General features: G+C 41.8%; 1 protein-coding gene and 1 long non-coding RNA gene across 2 annotated transcripts in view; one reads left to right on the plus strand and one right to left on the minus strand.

Moving 5' to 3' along the window:
- Positions 1-18,597, plus strand: part of KDM4C (lysine demethylase 4C) — a 387,672-nt gene that overhangs the window by 310,970 nt on the left and 58,105 nt on the right. The window contains exon 18 of the mRNA XM_046663818.1: positions 16,227-16,412. Within this exon, the coding sequence (XP_046519774.1) occupies positions 16,227-16,412 (186 nt within the window). The remainder of the gene's footprint in view (positions 1-16,226; positions 16,413-18,597) is intronic.
- LOC124240691 (uncharacterized) lies at positions 1,659-5,441 on the minus strand. The gene is made up of 3 exons (XR_006888984.1): positions 5,279-5,441; positions 3,676-3,942; positions 1,659-1,941 (listed from the first exon to the last, which is right to left on the minus strand). It is a non-coding gene; the product is annotated as an uncharacterized LOC124240691 (long non-coding RNA).

The following is an 18,597-nucleotide window of genomic DNA, read 5'->3' on the forward strand; positions in this document are numbered from 1 at the left end:
AGTGGCACACGACTTTAAGGCGTTTTCATCCTGTTTTGCATCAGGATCGAGTTCTTCACAGTATTTACTTAGTGGTATTTGTAGAGGAGGCAGAGCAAAAAAAGTGATAAGTTGGAAGGCATTTTTACGGTTTCTGAGATAGTACAGCCGGGTTCCTTTGGATTTTCTGAACTTTTTTTCTACTTAATAATACATTTTAATGAGTCTTTGGGGGAAGTCATAACTTTACTACACTGCTTATCGCTGCCGCCTGCTCACATGACACAATGCTCTTGTGAGGTATAATATTAAAATCATCTCTGGCTAAAAGTGGATTTTGGCTTTTAGCCTAACACTGAGAAAATAACCTTTCCAGTCCAAGTTAAATGTTCCCATAAGCTCCTTAAAACCAAATTTTCCTTGTTAAAAAAAGTTACTGAACGTAATTCCCAGAGCGTAGAGTATGGAAGCTATTCAAATTAGACTTAAAAAAAGGTCCTTCCCATGTTTTGCTGGCTTGGCCTTTCTTTTGCTAATGTTTGATGGGTTCTTGCTAGGTTTGGAGTGAGAGGTCAGCATTCTCTCAAGGGAGTTTGATGGTCCAGCAGATGGGTTCAGTTCTTTAGCTTGAACTGTGGCTTAAAGCAGAATGCAGCTGCCTGCCACCCATTGCCAGTGTGCCTCCACGGGGGAATCGTTGCAGTCTCTCTCAAGCCCCACTTTGTACTTGATGGTGCCCCTGTTATTGTCCAGAACTCTAAACCTCCAGCTCCCTCAGAACGCAAGGCCAGGCTTTCCACGGTCTCCCTGGTAGGTCAGCCCCAAGGTGGATAAAAATTTGATGGATGCACTTCTAACCTCTTCAGAGCTTTCTGTCGGTACTTGACAAGTAGATTCTTTCTCCTAAATATTTTAACACACAGCCTTCAAAATGACATTTACCTCTTCTAGGACCATTTTTGACAGTGGCATGTAGCAGTTTTATTTTTATTTTATTTGAAAACATCATTTGGGGTTTTATAGAAAAAAATAAAATATTTATCTGCACAGCTTGTTATCAGCAGGGAGGATAGGCATTCTTGGATGGGTAGAAGGTTTATTGGTGGAAAGATTCAAGAAGCTATTTTGTGATAAAGGATTTCTTTGCATTTTTTCCTCTAGTCAAGTAAATTGCTTGTGGGTTCTTCCTAAGAAAAATAATCCCTCTGGTGCTGCTTTTAATTTGATCAGGTTTAAAATGTTTTCAGAAGAGTTAAGCTTCCTTTACATTGGTGTCTGGTGTGGTCAGATGGAGGAATAGCTTTGGAATGAACTAGATTTTTTAGTGATGCACCGTTTGACCTTCCCACAGAAGGTTCAGTACAAGGAACCAGTCAAAACAACAGCACCATTTTCACTTGACCTCGAGACATGTGGTGTATCCCCTTTACCCCGACAGACAGAACTTCCTAAGCATATTTTTCTTTGACTCATGTTGTAAGAGTTTATGTTTCTTATGATATATATCCATTGTGTCCAACTGTCACTTTCAAGAAAGAGGCACACACCACAATATCAAACCACTGTCATGATTTCTCATATGTGGCTACTGATAACTACACTTTACCTGCAAGGGGAAGAATTAATCGTACATCTTGTTCTTGTTCGTTAGGTAAAAGTTTGCAAGGTAAAATATAATCCTGGTAGGACATAGAATCATTTTATGAGCAGATGGGCCAAGTTGTGAAAAGATCGTTGTAAAGCCTAAAACGGGGTCGGGGGGGACCAAAAACCTCTTCTGCTTGGAGGCTCTGCTTTTAATCTGATCCTCTGCTGAGTTCATGAATATTTCAGGTGAACCCGAACAGGTGACTCTTCCTCCCCTGGGGGCTCTCAGATGCTTTTCAATGGAAACTTTCAGTTTGTCACTTTCTTGGGAACGGCTTTACCCAGATACAAGTCCAACGTGGAGGTCTAAATTCACTTGAGAGAAATGGGAAAACCCTGTGTGACCTTTTGCCAAACTTCACACAAGTCTAGTATTAGAACTGAATAATTTTTCCACCCCACTAATACAGTTTTTTTTTTAATTAAAAACTTCCCTTAAAATCATTTAAAGAGTTTTCCCCCCTAGAAGAAAGCATAAATACGTGCTCCCTCTACTTTAAGAAGGGTCTGTGAACCCATATATCTAGTTTCTTCTATTCTGATGAGTGCTAGATAGATACATGGTTTTAGTGACCCTGCTTTAAAAAATAGTTTACTAAATGTGGCTATAGCAGAAAAAATGAAGAAAATACTTTAGAGTCCTGGAGGAAAACCCTGAATCTGCTAAGGAGATTTTTGCCCCCTCTCTTCATAAAAATGAATCTGAAAAACATACTCTGGTGATGAAGACTTAAGCTGTGTCATCACACCTGCCATTGAAATGGGAAGCTGGGATTGAAGAATGAACATATCAGCTCCCACCTGGCAAGAGTCTGCAGAAAAAAAATCACCTGGCGCTAAATGAGGCCGGACAAGGGAACCTGGTACAGATTGGTTTAAGGAGAGTTGCTGATGCTTGTTCTGACGCAGCGCTCCAGCCCCAGGGTCAGCGAATGCTGCTACACTGTTAGTGAAGATTCTTTTAGAAGTCCCACTCTTTCTGTCCTTTGGTGGTACCCTCCTCTGATAACTGGTGTGATCTGATTTTCTTCCCATCTGCATCGTATACCCAAGCTCTTGTGCCTTTGCTTTGGCAACTTGAAAAGAACTGACGTATTATCCCATTCTGCTATTTTTTTTCCCCTCATCTTTTAAAGAAAATAGTAACAATGGCCATGTTTGTAGAGCCTTTTATCTTTAGAGAGCACTTCTGTATCCATTATCCCATGAATTCTCAGGAATTGTGATCCTGCAAAGTACAGCTGCAGAAACTGAGGCTCAGGGGCACCTGGGAACTCGCCCAGGTCCCCTGCTTCCTAGAGGGAGGGCTGGAGCTCAAACTGCAGGCTCTGGCAGGGAGCGGGAAAGGGTTTGAGTGAGCCTGAAAATTGCTCCAGATACCAGCAAGGACTATGAGCCCTAAATCTTACCTTTATTTCAAAAAAACCTAGAGGCCATGAATTCTTCTGTTTCCTCATTTTACACTAATCTGACCAGGGCCGTTTGAAGAGGCTTCCAAATAAGAATGTTTTTTCTTTGTAATTTACCATTGAAAAGTACCACCTTGGCCTCAAAATTGTAGCACTAAAATATATATGTACATACACTTAAACAAAAGCAGTTTATGTTTTACTGCCCCAAGCGGAATGGACTCCTGCTGCATGGACCAGCTAAGGGGCGTGCTCTTCATACAGAGGCATACGCAGGGGAGAAATAGAGCTGTGTGAAATTCAGGATGAACTGGATTATCTTCATCTTTTAAAAAAGTAATGTGAATGATAGAAGACCACACTTTAGTTTTACGACTGCCAGTGAGCCATAATATAAGCAGTAAATGTCTCTCAGAGTATGAACACGTTCTTTCAGACATCTGCTGGGGTAATTCCCTGTTCTGTTTGAAAGGATCTCACAGAAATGGAATTTTTGAATATTGAGAAAATTCCATTAAGAAATGGAGAATGAAAAGCTCATTATAAAAGCTATGCCAAGAATAAGTAAGATGTGGTCTAGCATCTGAAAAATATTTACTTTCAATCAAAATGAACTTTTAAAACAAGTTAATGTTCTCACCTTTTGGCTGAAGAGTTAATTGCTGGGCCAGTCTAATATGTGTTTGAAGTTGGTCAGCCAATTTTTCATGACAGAAAAACATTGTAGATAATGTAGATAAGGTATTGTTATTTTCATGAAGAAAATCTGCATGTTAGGAATGACCTTACTCCTCTGTTGCAGCCACCCCTTTTTATGACTTGTTCATAGCTACTTGCAAAGACTGGGAAACTGAGGGTCGTACGTGGTGTCTGGTTCATTGTGGGAGCACATCTACCGGTTCTGATTCTGAAATGATAGGAGAGGAAAAAAATAGCTCTAAAGATATCACGGTTTATGCCCTATCCTTTTTTATTATTATTGTAAAAACAATAAAACAACAACGTTAACAAAGAAAAAGAGAAAGCCAGGATTCCACTAGTCTAAACATGCTGTTCTTCATTTTTGCTTATTCATTGAAGGCTCTCTCGCTATGTGCGCATGGCTGTAATCCCTGTGTTCCTAGTGACTGGAGACTGTTTTAATTGTTTCGTGTCGGGGTTCTTAACTCTTTTGTTTCGTGGACTCCTTTAGCAGTTTTTAGTAAAGCCTGTGGATCTGTTTTCAGAAAAATGTTTTTAAATATTTAAAATAAAATACACAGGATTACAAAGGAAATAATAATATTGGAGTGCACTTAATAAAATATTTAAAAAATTAGTTTGTGATATGGTAACATAGGCTTTTTTCTCAATGCATTGAATAAGGTGTGGCAGATCCACAGGTATAGAATTTCTGAGTAATTATGAGCGTAAGTATTTTGAAACTGTGGATCTGAAGGTGGAGGGGAGGGCAGGGCAGCTGAGGCATTTTACGCCCGATGGCCCTGTTACCTGGGCGAAGGAAGAGGCTCAGCTGTCGTTAGAATGGGAGGAGTGGGGCTGGGGAGTGGGAAGGTTTGGGAACAGGTGGGGCAGCATTGCTTAGCTCTCAGGTTCTGTGTGGAACCTCTTATAGATGTTATTTCTTTCTTTCTTTCTTTTTTTTTTTTTAAAGATTTTACTTTTTTCCTTTTTCTCCCCAAAGCCCCCCGGTACATAGTTGTATATTCTTAGTTGTGGGTCTTTCTAGTTGTGGCATGTGGGATGCCACCTTGGCATGGCTTGATGAGCGGTGCCATGTCCGCGCCCAGGATTTGAACCAACGAAACACTGGGCCGCTGCAGTGGAGCATGCAAACTTAACCACTCAGCCACGGGGCTGGCCCCAGACGTTATTTCTTTTAACCCTGAGAACAGCTCATGAGGAGTAGTTACTCTTGTCATCTTCACTTGACCAATGTAGCAACTACGCTTGGAGAAATTACCTACAGATAGATCATTGAAAAAACATTACCATTTACTACCCTCAAAGGAAGTGCACCTAAATAATCCAGAAGCAATATCCTGATTAGTAATGCAAGGCAAGGCCACAATGGGCACAGTGTTAGGATTTGGTCCCAAACCTTTGACCAGAGCCTGCTTTACCAGCTTTTGTCCACTCCCTAAATTGGGAAAGATAAGAAGAATTTCTAAATGGCCCTAAGGACCACTTGAGATTGGAAATCCCAAATTTGTCTTATCTAGAAGACAAATTCCCAAACTCACTGTTAGGTGATTTTTCTCCTGAAGCAACCATCTTAGCAACCTGAAGAGAGCAAGGCAGTGGTTCGGGTCTGCAAGAGAAGGGGCAGTCCGTGTTCACACAGGGGACCACCCTGAATCAGCTCTTCTCAGGGCTGCGGTCATCTCCACTGCAGAGGTTCTTCCTCTGAAAGGTCACCTAGGAGCTGTCTGCACTGCATTGGCTTTATAGCCTTTCATCGCTGCTTCCTCAGTTTTATTGGGAGACATGATGCAGTGTCTTAAGCATAAATTTTCTCAATGTGGCTTGCTGCTGGCGTAATTGAAAGACAAGAGGCGTGGAGGTTGGGGCAGGCCACAGATAGAACAATTCATGGGTGACAGTTTCTAATAAGGGTCAGATGTGTTCAGGGGCCTTGGGACAGCTTCTGGTGTTCAGAGTAGGAAGCACACCCCAGCATAGAAGCTTTTGTAGTTGTCAAAGAAAAATGATGAGATCTCTTTGTTTTTCCTTTTCCCAACCACTCAAATAAGTACTATTCACCAAGATAAGTGTATGCAGCAGGAGTGTATATAAATGTTCATTTAAACTGTTAAAAAATGCCTGTGGAGGGCTGGGCCTGTGGCGCAGTAGTTAAGTTTAGCACATTCTGCTTCAGCAGCCTGGGTTCACCTGTTCAAATCCTGGGTGTGGACCTACATATTGCTCATCAAGCCATGCTGAGGTGGTGACCCACATATAAAGTGGAGGAAGATTGACATAGATGTTAGCTCAGGGCTAATCTTCCTCAGGGGAAAAAAAAAGCCTGTGGGAAGTTGGATAAGAGAAAGATGCTTGAAACTTCACTGTTGGGACCCAGTTCATTGCAGATTCACGACTGGGAGTTGCCTTTATTGTTCCATTCCAGACTTCACCAGTGAATGCAGTCTCAATAAATATACAGAAAACAGGGATTTGAGAAACCATACACACCTCTCTAAAAAAACATTGAAGAGAACAATACTGCAGCCTTTCATGGTGTTGGCTGTTTGGACTGTCTCAAAACAAATATTGCTAAGGATAATTAGTCTTTATCTTTGATTTATTCTGGTTTTTTGTCAGATATCTTTAGGCCTTCAGGCTTGAGGCCAGAAATAAATAGAAAATGTGTCCTATTCCTTGATTTGATAATGCCAATAGCAAATCATATCTGATATTCATAATAAATAAAGTTTTTTTTCTTCACCTGTCCTTGGAGTAAGTGGAAAGCTTGTAAGCCAGCCTTCCTAAATTGTGTCAAGCGGGAAAATTTTGTTTCTTTTTACATTTAACACTGAGAATTAAATGATTAAAATATTATTTCCAACTCTAATTCAGACTGATCTACAAAAACAGAGTTTCAAAATCCTCCTAAGTTATTCGTAACTTCACAAATCTGGATAGATTTTTATTCGGGAGACCACACACATCAGTGGCTTTAGCAGGGCCTGGTTGTACCAAAAGAGGACAGAGTGCCTTTTTGTTTGTTTGAAGTAAACAATCCAGTAATTCTGAGTTCAATTAAATGCTTTATTTAAGGAGAGTAAGAATTTCTGGTTCATTTCTTGTAAACAATAATTTCAAATAATGAAATTTCCTCTAGGAAACAGGTGCTCTTTAATATTAACATGAAAAGAAATAAAAATGCAAATACACAAATACTTAGAGAATGTTTGCTTTGTGGTTTAGGAGGTTTACTTTCCCCACCTATCAGCTGAAAGATGTTTAGTGACACTTAATAAGTACTCAGCATAAGGTTTGTTCTAAAGCTCTCTATATGCTGTAATTGTATGCCCCTTTCACCCTTTAAATTTGAAATAAACTTGAAATGAAGGATGGAACCCAAACAGGCTGTTGGAGAAGTAGAAATGAGAAATGATTGATTTTTCTCAGCATAGATAACATTGCCTATCTTGTGGTTCAGCAAACGCTGCTATATACTATCAGCGAAATGCCTCGTCCAACATGAGATTGTGATGTTGCTTTTAATATTTAATTTATTTGCAAATGCTGCTTTTATTTCTGGGTTTTCTGCACAGCCCGGGTAGTAAGTACAGAGGGGAATCTCTGTTTTCTGCTGAAGGGGTGCAGGAAGAAGGGCAGGCAGTGGTCAGAGGCTAGCCTGTTTCCCCCACGACCTTCTCGCCCCCTCTGTTTGTTCAGGCCATGTTATTTTTGCTGTTCCTGTGACTTCCCTGTGCCTGTGCTGAGCTAGAATTCAAAACTAGTTCTATCTGACTTCCCAGTCCAAGCTTCTGACTATTACGAAATACTGTCCACATGGGGAAGACAGGAGGAGTGTGGTGTTTGGGCAAGGTACTGCCCAGAAATTCAGTTTGTACACTGTGCCAGGCACCTTTGATAACAAGACGAGTAGAATTTGTCCAGCCCCAAAGGAGCAAAAGATGGACATGCAAAGAAACATGCCTGAGGAGTAGGCATTCTTAGCCAAAGGTCATTCTGATTTTCTGGGTGGGTTGGTCTGAAGAGTTACTTGGTTGCCTGAAGTTTAAACCTAAGCCACTCAGAAAATTATAATAAAATAGTAGTCTTGCTTTGCATTTAGAAATTAGCTGCCACTGCTAAGCCATTGTCAGTTTCTCACCTTGGCCGGTGAAAGTGAGGTTCATGAAAAGGTACTGTCTAAGGTCTTCTGAGAGCTCATCTTTCCAGTCTGTCATCCCTTAGCTGTGCTCCTGCTTCTTAACTCAATTTTGCTTCATGTTTTCCCACCTCTGGGCTTTGTTACATCCATCCTGAATGTCCTTCCTCCTTCTGCATCCCACTGCATGTGCACTGGCTGAAACCTGCTCAAAGTCCACCTGCTCTTGCTGGCTTTCCTAGTTCTCTGAAACCCCGCTGGGCAGCTTCTCTGAGCCATGTGGCAGACCCCATGTCCCCACTGCTGCAGGCTCAGCCAGTGTGCAGAGAGTCCGCATCACTCCCCAAGGCGGTGTCTGACCTGGTGTAGAAGCGTTGCACGTACCCTCTAAACTCTAAGAAATTAATTAGAGGAAACTTCTGACTTTGGAGAAACCCCATTTTCACTTTCTTACGAGTTCTCAGGAGCCAGCCTCATGGAACTGACCCAGCAGTATCTGGACTTGGTGACTCATGGCCCTCGATTCAGAGTGGTGCAGACATCACCTGCCTGAGCTCTCCTGCCACATGAACTGAGCCATCCAAGCAGAATCATACCTCCTTCCTTGTCCTGTGTTTGGTGTCCCTCAAGTGGCTGTCATGAAGTTCATCCTCTATTGCCCCTCTTCTAGATCTGCTCAGTAGAAGAATGGGGGAAGTGCGGGGGGTGGCGGTAGGAACCTGCTGAGGTGCGCATGCTGGCCTCACCTTTGTTCTGCTGGTCTGACCCTCTCTCCTCCCACATCTACTAGCACTTTATCTTGCCTACTGTGATTAGTCCTGCAAAGCTTTGTTACAGCTATTTCTGTATGCTAGAGTGAGCTCTTTGAATATACCCGTTGTATCTTTTTCATTTTTGTATCTCCTTTTGCATTTTACAAAATATCTTTTATAGAGAAGAGGTTTAGTAAGTATTGAAAGGGCTGAAAGAATGAATTACATGTTATATAAAATAAGGAAACAGTCACTCATTTAGTCTGTGGATATTTACTGGGCATCTACTATGTGCAGGCAGTGTTCTCGTGTTGGGATTCAAAGGTGCTTCCAGAGGATTTTTCCGTAGTGATCTTCCCTGTGGTGTACCTGCTGATCCAAAATAAAACAACATGTGACTAGGCTGTTGACATAGTACTTTAAAAGAGTCATTTGTTAATTTGTCAGTCTGTGTCTGAACTGCTATGATCTTTCCAGTTCTAGAATTCTTTTGTGATTCTTAACGTTTGTCAGCCCCAAAAATGACTCTCTAGCCTTGTTTTGAATAAGTGCAGCCTTCTCTCTGATCCCCACCACCTCTACCCGTTTTTCTTGCCCTGTCTCTTGGCCTGGCTGAGCTCATTCCTCTGCCTTTTCCTCTTCTGCCTGCTACTTGACTTTTTTCTTAGCCTCTCACCTTTTGTGGGGTGAATCTCACCAAACAAAAAGCAGTAAGAAAAATGGTTTCTGATACATATCATAAATAAGGATTTAATTCAACACGCTTGACGTCATTAGCCATTTATTTTGATGCTCTGATCTTTAAGTGTAGAAATAACTTTTCTTGTGGGGGGTGGGTTGGAGAGACCGAGCACTTCTCATGTTATGAGCTGATACATAGGTATTCAGAACTGAGTCTTATTGTACCATTTCACGGTGTCTGCTGTTTGTAACATCCTTAGATGGCTGAGATCAGAACAATTTTGTGTGGCACAAGTGACGTGAGACCGCATATTAATTGCTGCCTTTCACAGAAACAGCCCAAACCCTGCAGTGTCAGTTCACCATGGACCTTGGTTTTCAGCGTCCCCTTCCCCTCCCTCCACAGCTGCTCTTTAGCTCTGTGGGTGCACTCATTTCTCTTGGTATCAACCTTACTCCTCTCTGCGCCTTCAGAATCTTGCTGTGATACGGCTCTTGCATTCTGCTTTTCCCTCTGGCTAAATGCTTGCATGCCTGTCTCCTCCCCTGGACTGTAAGCTCGGTGCTGCAGAACTCAGACTTTGTCATTTCAGTGGTCCCCCGACACTGGCCAATATTGGCACATGAGTGATTGACTTAATGAATACCGATGAGCAGAACATAAATTTTACCGGGCAAGTTGAAAAAAAAAAGGGATTCTACTTTAAAACCTGTATTTAAGCCTTGGAGCAAAATGAAAGTTTCGGCCTCAATCGTCTGACTTGCCTGCAACAATAGTGACATTCTTTGAGTCCAGCATTATTCCCTGTGTGAGTTGGGAATGTTAACTTGTCGTGTTGTACTTGGAAAAAGTGTCTTTGGAGAGCAAAAGGAAAAAGGAAGTAGCTAATATATCATTGTCATTAGCTTGTTACTTGTCTGATAGGGAAACACTAATTAAAATTAAAATCATTTGTGACTGTTTTGGAATGACCTGCCTATTTATGGAACTAAAATGAATCATAAAATTGGCAAAACAACAATAAAATCATACTACAAATCATATGAGAAGGAAAAAAAAGGAAGGGGCTGTGCTTTGAACCTCCACCTCCTTCACAGCTCATCACTCTGGATGCCCTCTGCCAAGCTGTGTGCTCAAGGAATCTAATGATACACAAAGCCTCATGCCAGATACTTCATGAATTCCTCAATCCATTAGGAGCCCTAATGGCCTATGCCATTGCAATGTGTGCACACGCAGCCCCCTCAGGAAGTACAGCGCTTCTCAGTCACGCTCCCCTGAGGATTCTCTTGGAAAAGATAAAGAAACATTGTACTTCCTGAATTCTCTCCAACCTGAGGCGCTCAGAATAATCATGCCTTTTAACCCTTTAACCCTCAACCCAGTGTTTCTCAAAGTGCAGTCCCTGATCAACAGCATCAGCATCTCTGGGAAATTGTTACAAGTGCAGACTCAATGGGGAGGCCCAGGCTTCCGGATGCTCTGGGGTGGGGCCAGCCACCTGTGCCTTAGGCGAGCCTCCCAGGGATTCCCACCTGCTCTGTGGTCCCTGTGGCCTAGTTAGAGAAGGAGGGGTCTCTTTCTATTGCGAGAAAACAGGTGAGCAGGTCCATAACTTGACCCCAGTCCACTGGTTTGGATTCAGTTTAATTCAGTAGGCATTGACTGAGCATATGTGGTGTCCTAGCATCCTTCCTAGGAAACCGTAAAGGAGAATGACACCTTGAAGTCACTCTCTAGTGTCGTCTGTGTCAGCATTTTCCTGCTATGCTGTGTTGGTCTCCCTGGATGTCAGCCCCTCCTCACCTTTGTCCCAAAGCACCCAACGTGGCCGCTCTCCAGGTGCCTCATTTGACTTCTCTAACCTCCTTTACTTATTAATTGTCACCCAGAAATTGGCTCCTCATCCCTTTCCCACTGGGTCACTGAGACCTCAGACACTGAACTGCCGGAAGAATGGCCTTGTCCTTCTGAACCTTCCGTGCTTTTAAATGTGCGATAATCTTACTGTTCACAAGCTCCCTTCAATCCCTGTCCCTCTAGAAATTGATGTCACCTCTACCCTCGTCCATTTGAAGACTTTAGGCAGCTGCTACAGAGGTTCTTTCCCACAGAAGACAGCTGTCCAACCCTGACCTTGAGTGAGTAGCTCTATTTAGAGGAAGATAGAGAATCTCTGTGAATAAAGGCTAACAAGAGTAAAAAACACTCAAAATTTACCTTGCTACTAATAGCCACTTCCCTAGTCCAATTCTTCGTTATCCTTTGCCTTCTATTTCTTTCCGTGGCTTCCTAATAGTTTCATCTCTCACCAGTCTGTCCTTTACCCACCTTGCTGCTAGATTATCTTTCTTACATAGTTAAGCTGTGAAATGATAGAATTACTGACTTCAAATAGAGACCCATGGCCTATAGAAGGGGTCAGCAAACTAAGGGGTGTGCATGTTGTTGTAAATAAAGTTTTGTTGGAACACAGCCACACCCATCCTTTGCGGATTATCTGTGGCTGCTTTTGTAGCACAGTGGCAGAGCTGAGTAGTTGCCACTGGGACTGTATGGCCCATAAGCCTCAAATATTTATTATCTGGCACTTTAAGAAAAATTTGCTACACCTGGTCTGTAAGGTAAAGTTTTGTGTTTTTACACGTAACATAATTACTGATATATTTGGGTTTAGTTCTACCAGTTTACAATGTGCTTTCCCTTTACTCCTATCTGTTCTGTTTCCATGTCCTTCTTTTCTTGTCTTTGTTTGAATTTGTTATTTTCCCTTTTACTGTTTTTTTCTTTTATCCTTTTTCTGGACAATTCAAGATTTTTAGAACATTTTAAACTTCAGTTGTACCACTTCCACCTTATATGTTGCTATCGTCATCTATTTAAATTCTCTCTGTATGTAAAGCCCAGAAGACATCATCATTATTGTTTATAAAGTCAATATTCATTTAGATGTATCTACATATTTAGCATTTTGGTTGCTCTTCACTTCTTCATGCGTATTTCTGATCCTTGAATATCGAAAATGAAAAGAAAAAATAATTATATTTGCCCTCACATTTGAACAATAATTAGGCCAGATATAGACCAAATTTAATTTTCCTCCAGAAGTTGGAAGATGTCGTTTCATTGTCTTTGAGCATTCACTGTTGCAGGTTAGAGGTCTGATGGTAACCTAAGTTTCTCTTTTCTGGAAGATTTTTGGATTTTCTCTTCTTATTTGAAGGTCTAAGTTGTGTCTAGTATGTGTTTAGGTGATCTTTTAAAAAAATTAATCTTACTTGGGCTTTTTTTCAGGTCTGGGAAATTTCTATTATTTTCTCTATTTCTGTTTCTCTAGAATGCCTTTTAGAAAGATAATAGAACATCTGGATTGCTTCTGCATACTGCTTAGCATTTGTGTTCCATTTTCCTTCTTTCTGATATTTTCTTCTATGTTCTGTACAATCTCTGGGCTCCGTCTTCCAGTTGCTCATTTGATCTTCATTGAGATCCATTCTAATGTTCAGCACATCTTGATTTTTTTTGATAATAATATTTTTTAATTCTTAGAGCTGACTATGTAGTTGTTACTGTTTTTTAAAATTGATGGGATGTATTTTGGACTCTATCATAATACGTACTGTACCTCTTTTAAACTTGTTTTCTGTTTCCACTTACCTGACTCCTTAAGTCAGATATTCTTCTATTTGTATATTCTGTCTCATATCGTTAGTTTTCCTCAAATGTTTGTAATTTTTAAAGTATCTATTGGTATTTTAATTGCACGTCTTGGGTGCACTTGCTCTTTCCTCAGCCCAGTGAGAACTCACTTGTCTTGTTGGTGAGTGATAGGTCAGATCGCAGGACGCAGATTCAGAACAGATCAGTTAACCTCACCTGATAATGATGGTCGTGGGCAGGGTGGGATATGGGGCAGGCCCAACAGTGGCTAGCTTGTCTTTTAGGAATTCGCTTCCACTCTTGGCACTGTTCTTGCCAGAACTCTGCCTCCGAGATACCTACTCATAGCTTTTCGCTGCGGATCTGCTCCTTGGAGTGAGTTGCACCCTTTCTTGTTAGTCAGGGCTACTAAGGTTTCATTCTTTTTCCTATATCTTTATTTAGGGTTTGGGGCTGGAGGGGTGGTAGCAGGGGCTAAGTCTGCCATCTTGATCCAGTCAGTCATTGTGTTTCTTTAAAGCCTTCTTCCCTCTCTTGCCCCAAGCAGGGCTCATTGCACCAGTCATTTTGGTTCCGTATGGCATTTTGTCCTTACTTCTTTCATAGTGCTTATTCCACTGTCACATTCTTAAGAAGTGTCTTATTTGTCCTAGTCGGTGCTCTACCGAATTAAATTCTGTAGCCCAGACATGTGTAGGTGTCACATTGCCACAGATGTTTCAGCCAGGGTAGAGAACTACTGGTTTAGTAGCAAGCAACTGAAAATGGTGTTAGGAAGTACTATGTAGACTGTACTTCAGCTTATAGAATGGCCCTCCTGCTAGACTTTGTGGAGTTCTCTATCTCTGCAAGAACAGATTTTTTTTGTTTAACTCAAAATTGCACTCTGTGAACTAACATCTTCCAAAGCATGGAATTACAATAGTCTCCAGTTAGGTTGACTTTCTAAGGATGCTGGTTCTGTCCTTAGAAGTGACCACCTCTGGTCTTCCTCAGAAAGGAGGACACTTCCCTTACTAAATTCCAAAGATTGGTTCCTCTCTGGGCTGAAGGGAATTCTCTCTGTCTCCTTCCCCCTTTCAGGAAGGCCTCTGTTTAATGAGGAAGTCAGTGGTGCAAGAGGCTGAAAGTTACCAATGCATTAATTAGCTAAGTCATAATACTCTTTCCTATTCTTAAAAAATCCTATTTAATGAAGAAAATAGGAAACAGTTTCTCCTTTTATACATCTGTCAGTATCTGAACTTATTCAAACACGGACCTCTGTATAGTATGATTAGGCTCTTAAAAGATTGTCTGATTATGCCTGGGGCTCCCGATATGAGTTTTTGCTATTACGTCTGCCATCACATTTCAAATGATTGAAATGGACAAAAAGATACGAAAATACCAAAAAGATACCAAGAATTACCAAGAATGTATTGAAACTGATACCAAGAATTGCCAAAGAAATGTCAAGATAGGTTATTAAGTAATGCTTTTATTCAGAATATAATGGATTTTGTTTTAGTTCTGTGGCTCTCACTCTCTCTCTGTAATTTCTTTCTTTCTTTCTCTTTTTTTTTATGAGGAAGATTGTCCCTGAGCTAACATCTGTGCCAGGCTTCCTCTATTTTTTTGTACGTGGGCCACCACTACAGCATGGCCTGATGAGCAGTGTGCAGGTCTGCACCCTCATCCAAACCCGCAAACCTAACCACTACGCCACCAGGCCAGTCCCTCTCTGTAGCTAAGCCACATCCTTAACTTCCACTTAAAAATGGTTAATTGTACGTTGAATCTAGATGTATAGGAAGATCAGCTAAATGCCCAGAGTGTAGGGCCCTTATGTGGAGTAGTAAGAAATAAGACTACTCGGAGGGACCATGAGGGGCCTTTTAGCAGCTTCCTCTTCTATCTCATGCTCTTCTTTTTTTTCTGTAATATCTTGGAGATAAGGAGAAGCCATCGAAGGACGTTAAGCAGGGGTGTGACATGGGATTTATGTTGTAAAGAGATCATTCTGGCAGGCCTGGGGAAGATGAAGTGAATGGAATGACGTAAAAGCTGGAGAGACCAGTTAGGAGGCCGTTGCTCTGCTGGGCAGGACACCGTGGGCAGAGGCAGTGGCGCTGGTACAGATGGGTAGGGAGAGATCAGAGCAGGGTTAAGGTACAGAATCTATAACACTGAAGTCTCTGATCAGATGTGAGGGCAAAGAGGAGTTAGAAGTCAAGTGCACATTGATACTTGCAGGTCTGTGATAAAATATTACGGTCCCCCAAAGGCATGGAGTTTAAGTATCTTTTTTGTCCCAGGAAGGAAAAGGTACCTGTAAAAGAAGAGCAGTTGCACCAGTATTTGCTCAGACTGCAGACCTTTTTTACCCTTAGGGATGAAAAGTCGAGCTTTTTGGTCATCCTGTTTCTTCTGCTTTCCAAACCTGACCCTGTGTTGATCTGCAGCCGTTTTCTGCCACCCCTCAAGTATTAGTTCACAAATCTTACATTTAGTGAAGCTGTTAGATTTTTCCTTTCTCTCATGACAAATGTACTGATGGTGTTTAGGGCTAATTGTATGCAATTTAATTTTTGGGTTGCGGTAATCATTATTGCTGTTTCATTTTCGCTCTCTTCCCCAGGCATAGTCAGCTATAGATCTTCACCAGAATGCTGCCCTTTGGGGTGATTTTCAATTTTCTCGCTTTGGGAAGCATATTTTTGTGTCAGTCATGAAGGGTTCAGATTTGGATTATTAAACACTTGAGCTCCTCATTTCCACATTAGACCATTTAACACTTTCCATTTCCTTGTAAATGGAAGATGTAGCCCATCTGTGTGCTATTTGGGTATTTTTGAAGACCTCCTCTAACTTAGGCGAGTATGTGCCTGTCTTCCAAACCCATATTCTATCGCTTGATGTACAGAGAGACCTGTCTGTGGGAGGTAAAAGAGAAGTGGCTTCAGCATTCATGGGTGATTTACAGGAGCACCCTTGGGGCCTTTTCCTCAGCTCGGGCCTAGAGAAGCATGTGCAAAAGGTTTGGCTTTCTTAACCACAAGAAGTGTTTCAACATGTGTCTGGTAGTATGTGGCCACAGTCGTGTGTTTCCTTGAAAGTACGCAGCTTATATTGCCACAGTCACTGTCACCACTGGGGCCCCTGGAGGGTCAAGACTTATTGACGAATCATCTCTAATAGCTATTATTCTGTAAAGTGTGGAAATTGGCTGAGTTACAGAGTTGGAATTGATGCTCTTCTTTGTTTTAACCCTTCAGAAATGCATCTTCTGCAGACACCGGGTAAAGAAGGTCTCTGGAGCCTGTATCCAGTGTTCCTATGGCCGCTGCCCAGCCTCCTTCCACGTCACATGTGCTCATGCGGCTGGGGTGCTGATGGAGCCTGACGACTGGCCATATGTTGTGAACATCACATGTTTTCGACATAAGGTCAACCCAAATGTGGTAAGACCTGCTCTCCTTTCCCTGATGCCAAGACTCCATAGGAATTCCCTCCTGTACCCCTTCCAGGGCTAGCATACTCTGCTCTGTAATGTTACTCATTGTTGACATGTCAGACCCTGAGTTCCTTGAGGGCGGGGACTGTACGTTATTATTCACTAGTATTTGCCCAAGACCCATCAGTGTCTGGCACATACTAGACACAGTAAATATTTACTGAGTTGAATGAGTGAATGAGCAGATGAATGAATGAAACTCTTTATGCCTGTTTGGTTTGGGATTTGTATACAGGGCTGCTGAGTGTGGTTGGACAGATTGTGCACTGCACATATCCAGGACGAGGATCGTTTCTGGGAAGGGAGTGATGTGAAAGCGCCACCTGAGATCGTGCAGTGTTTAATCCGTGCACTTTTGCAATCTGGCCTTGGGGTTCTGTTTCATCTCCTCCAGAAGAAGCAAAGAGCAGCGACACAGTAAAGGGAGAGGGAGGCTGATCCTGAATGCTTGTGGCCTTGCCACCTGAGATGGGAGAAGCTGGAGACAGCATGGAGGCCCTGGGACGGGTGAGGACAATCTCAGAAAAGCAGAAATGTAGAAGAGGAGGGAGATCAGTTTTTTCCTGCCTTTTCCATTTTACTCAGGACTGAACATATTTCTTGGAAAAGTGTTAACATGTGAATTTAACTATAATTCACTTTACCTGTCCTTGATGAATGGAATCTTTCCTTTATTTTAATACTCAGAAAAAATATGACAATATAGAGATGATTGCTATGCCCTTGTTAGCTTTCCAGTTCATCAGAATTGTTTTTGGTTGTCAAGAAGGAACCTAAACATCATGTCAACCTTAGCTTTGCTAACTTGCTGCCCTTTGCTATCCCTGGGAGGCTTGGCCACAGATGTTTGCAACCTAACATGCTTGGCCTGTGTCTCTCATAAGCTCCCAGGAGCAGCCTGCCAGGTCTCAGTATGGGCTTGGGGAGCCATGACCTATTCCCAGCAAATCTCTCTGCTTTTTAATGATTTAATTTCCATTGGTGTCCTGAGAGATACTTGATGTTTGCGGGTTGGGGCTCTGTGCAGATGTGTATGAATGTGCAGATGTACAAAGTGACATCACCAATGGTCACATCTATTTCAAAGTTATTTTCCATTGTTTTAGGTCTCAAGTTGAATATTCATTCATGCTTTTTCCTTAGTTTCTTGAGTCGATGGGCTCTTGCTAAGAATAGTATTATGTATTCAACTGAAAATACATTTTAGCAACTTTAAAAGAATACGGTAATGATACATTGCATTGCATTATTTGATGCTTTGCCATTTACAACCTGCAGTCAATAGCGTTACTTCATTAGATGACACATGGGAAAGCATTTTGAGATGTGAACGAGGTCATGACCTCTGGAGTCAAGGTAGTTGGTGTTCACACTCAGATTCTGCCAGTGACACGTGTGCAGCCTTGTGCAAGTTCTTATCTCTGAGCCTCAGATTCCTCACCTGCAAAAACAGCGTGCTTACCTCACCGTGTTGTTCCCAGTCCATGGCACGGAGAAGCCCTTCATTCCAGAAAATGAAAGTTGCGTTACTACTACAGCTGCTGCTGCTGGCTTTGGTGCTGTAATCCTACGTGGACTGGGCCCCGTGAGTAGTGTTATCCCGGCTTCAAGGATAAGAACCCCAAGTTCAGAGCACTCCAATTCCCTACCCAAATAGACTGAGTTAATGAGCAGCAGGTGCTGGACTGTAAATGCCTTTTCAGCCCATACTCTATTATTTGTTGAATTCCAAACCCCAAATCTCGAATGGTGCTAGAGGTGTTCATCTAGAGCTATGCTTGAGATCATACATTCCTATTTTAATATTCCACAGCTCTGTGGTTACTGATGATTATACTGAAGTTGCTATTAAAGAGATCCAGGTGTTTAATCAGGACCTCATTCCTCTTAACGATGACGTGTGGCTCAGTCAGGTTTATGTTACTAATGTGTTTCATAAATGATGATGAAAAAGAAAATATTTGACTTTGAGGTGATTTAGAAATTCCTCTGCCCTGCAGACGCACTTTAAACTTGGTGTACTTTGTAAAGGGTGGGGAAAACATGATCTAATTTACAACACTACATGTGGCCATTTTTCCTATGAGGGAAAAATTTTAATGTTCGTAAATTACCTTTGCAAAGTCCTCTAG

Source organism: Equus quagga, chromosome 6 (assembly GCF_021613505.1).
Source record: "Equus quagga isolate Etosha38 chromosome 6, UCLA_HA_Equagga_1.0, whole genome shotgun sequence".
Lineage (NCBI taxonomy): Eukaryota > Metazoa > Chordata > Mammalia > Perissodactyla > Equidae > Equus > Equus quagga.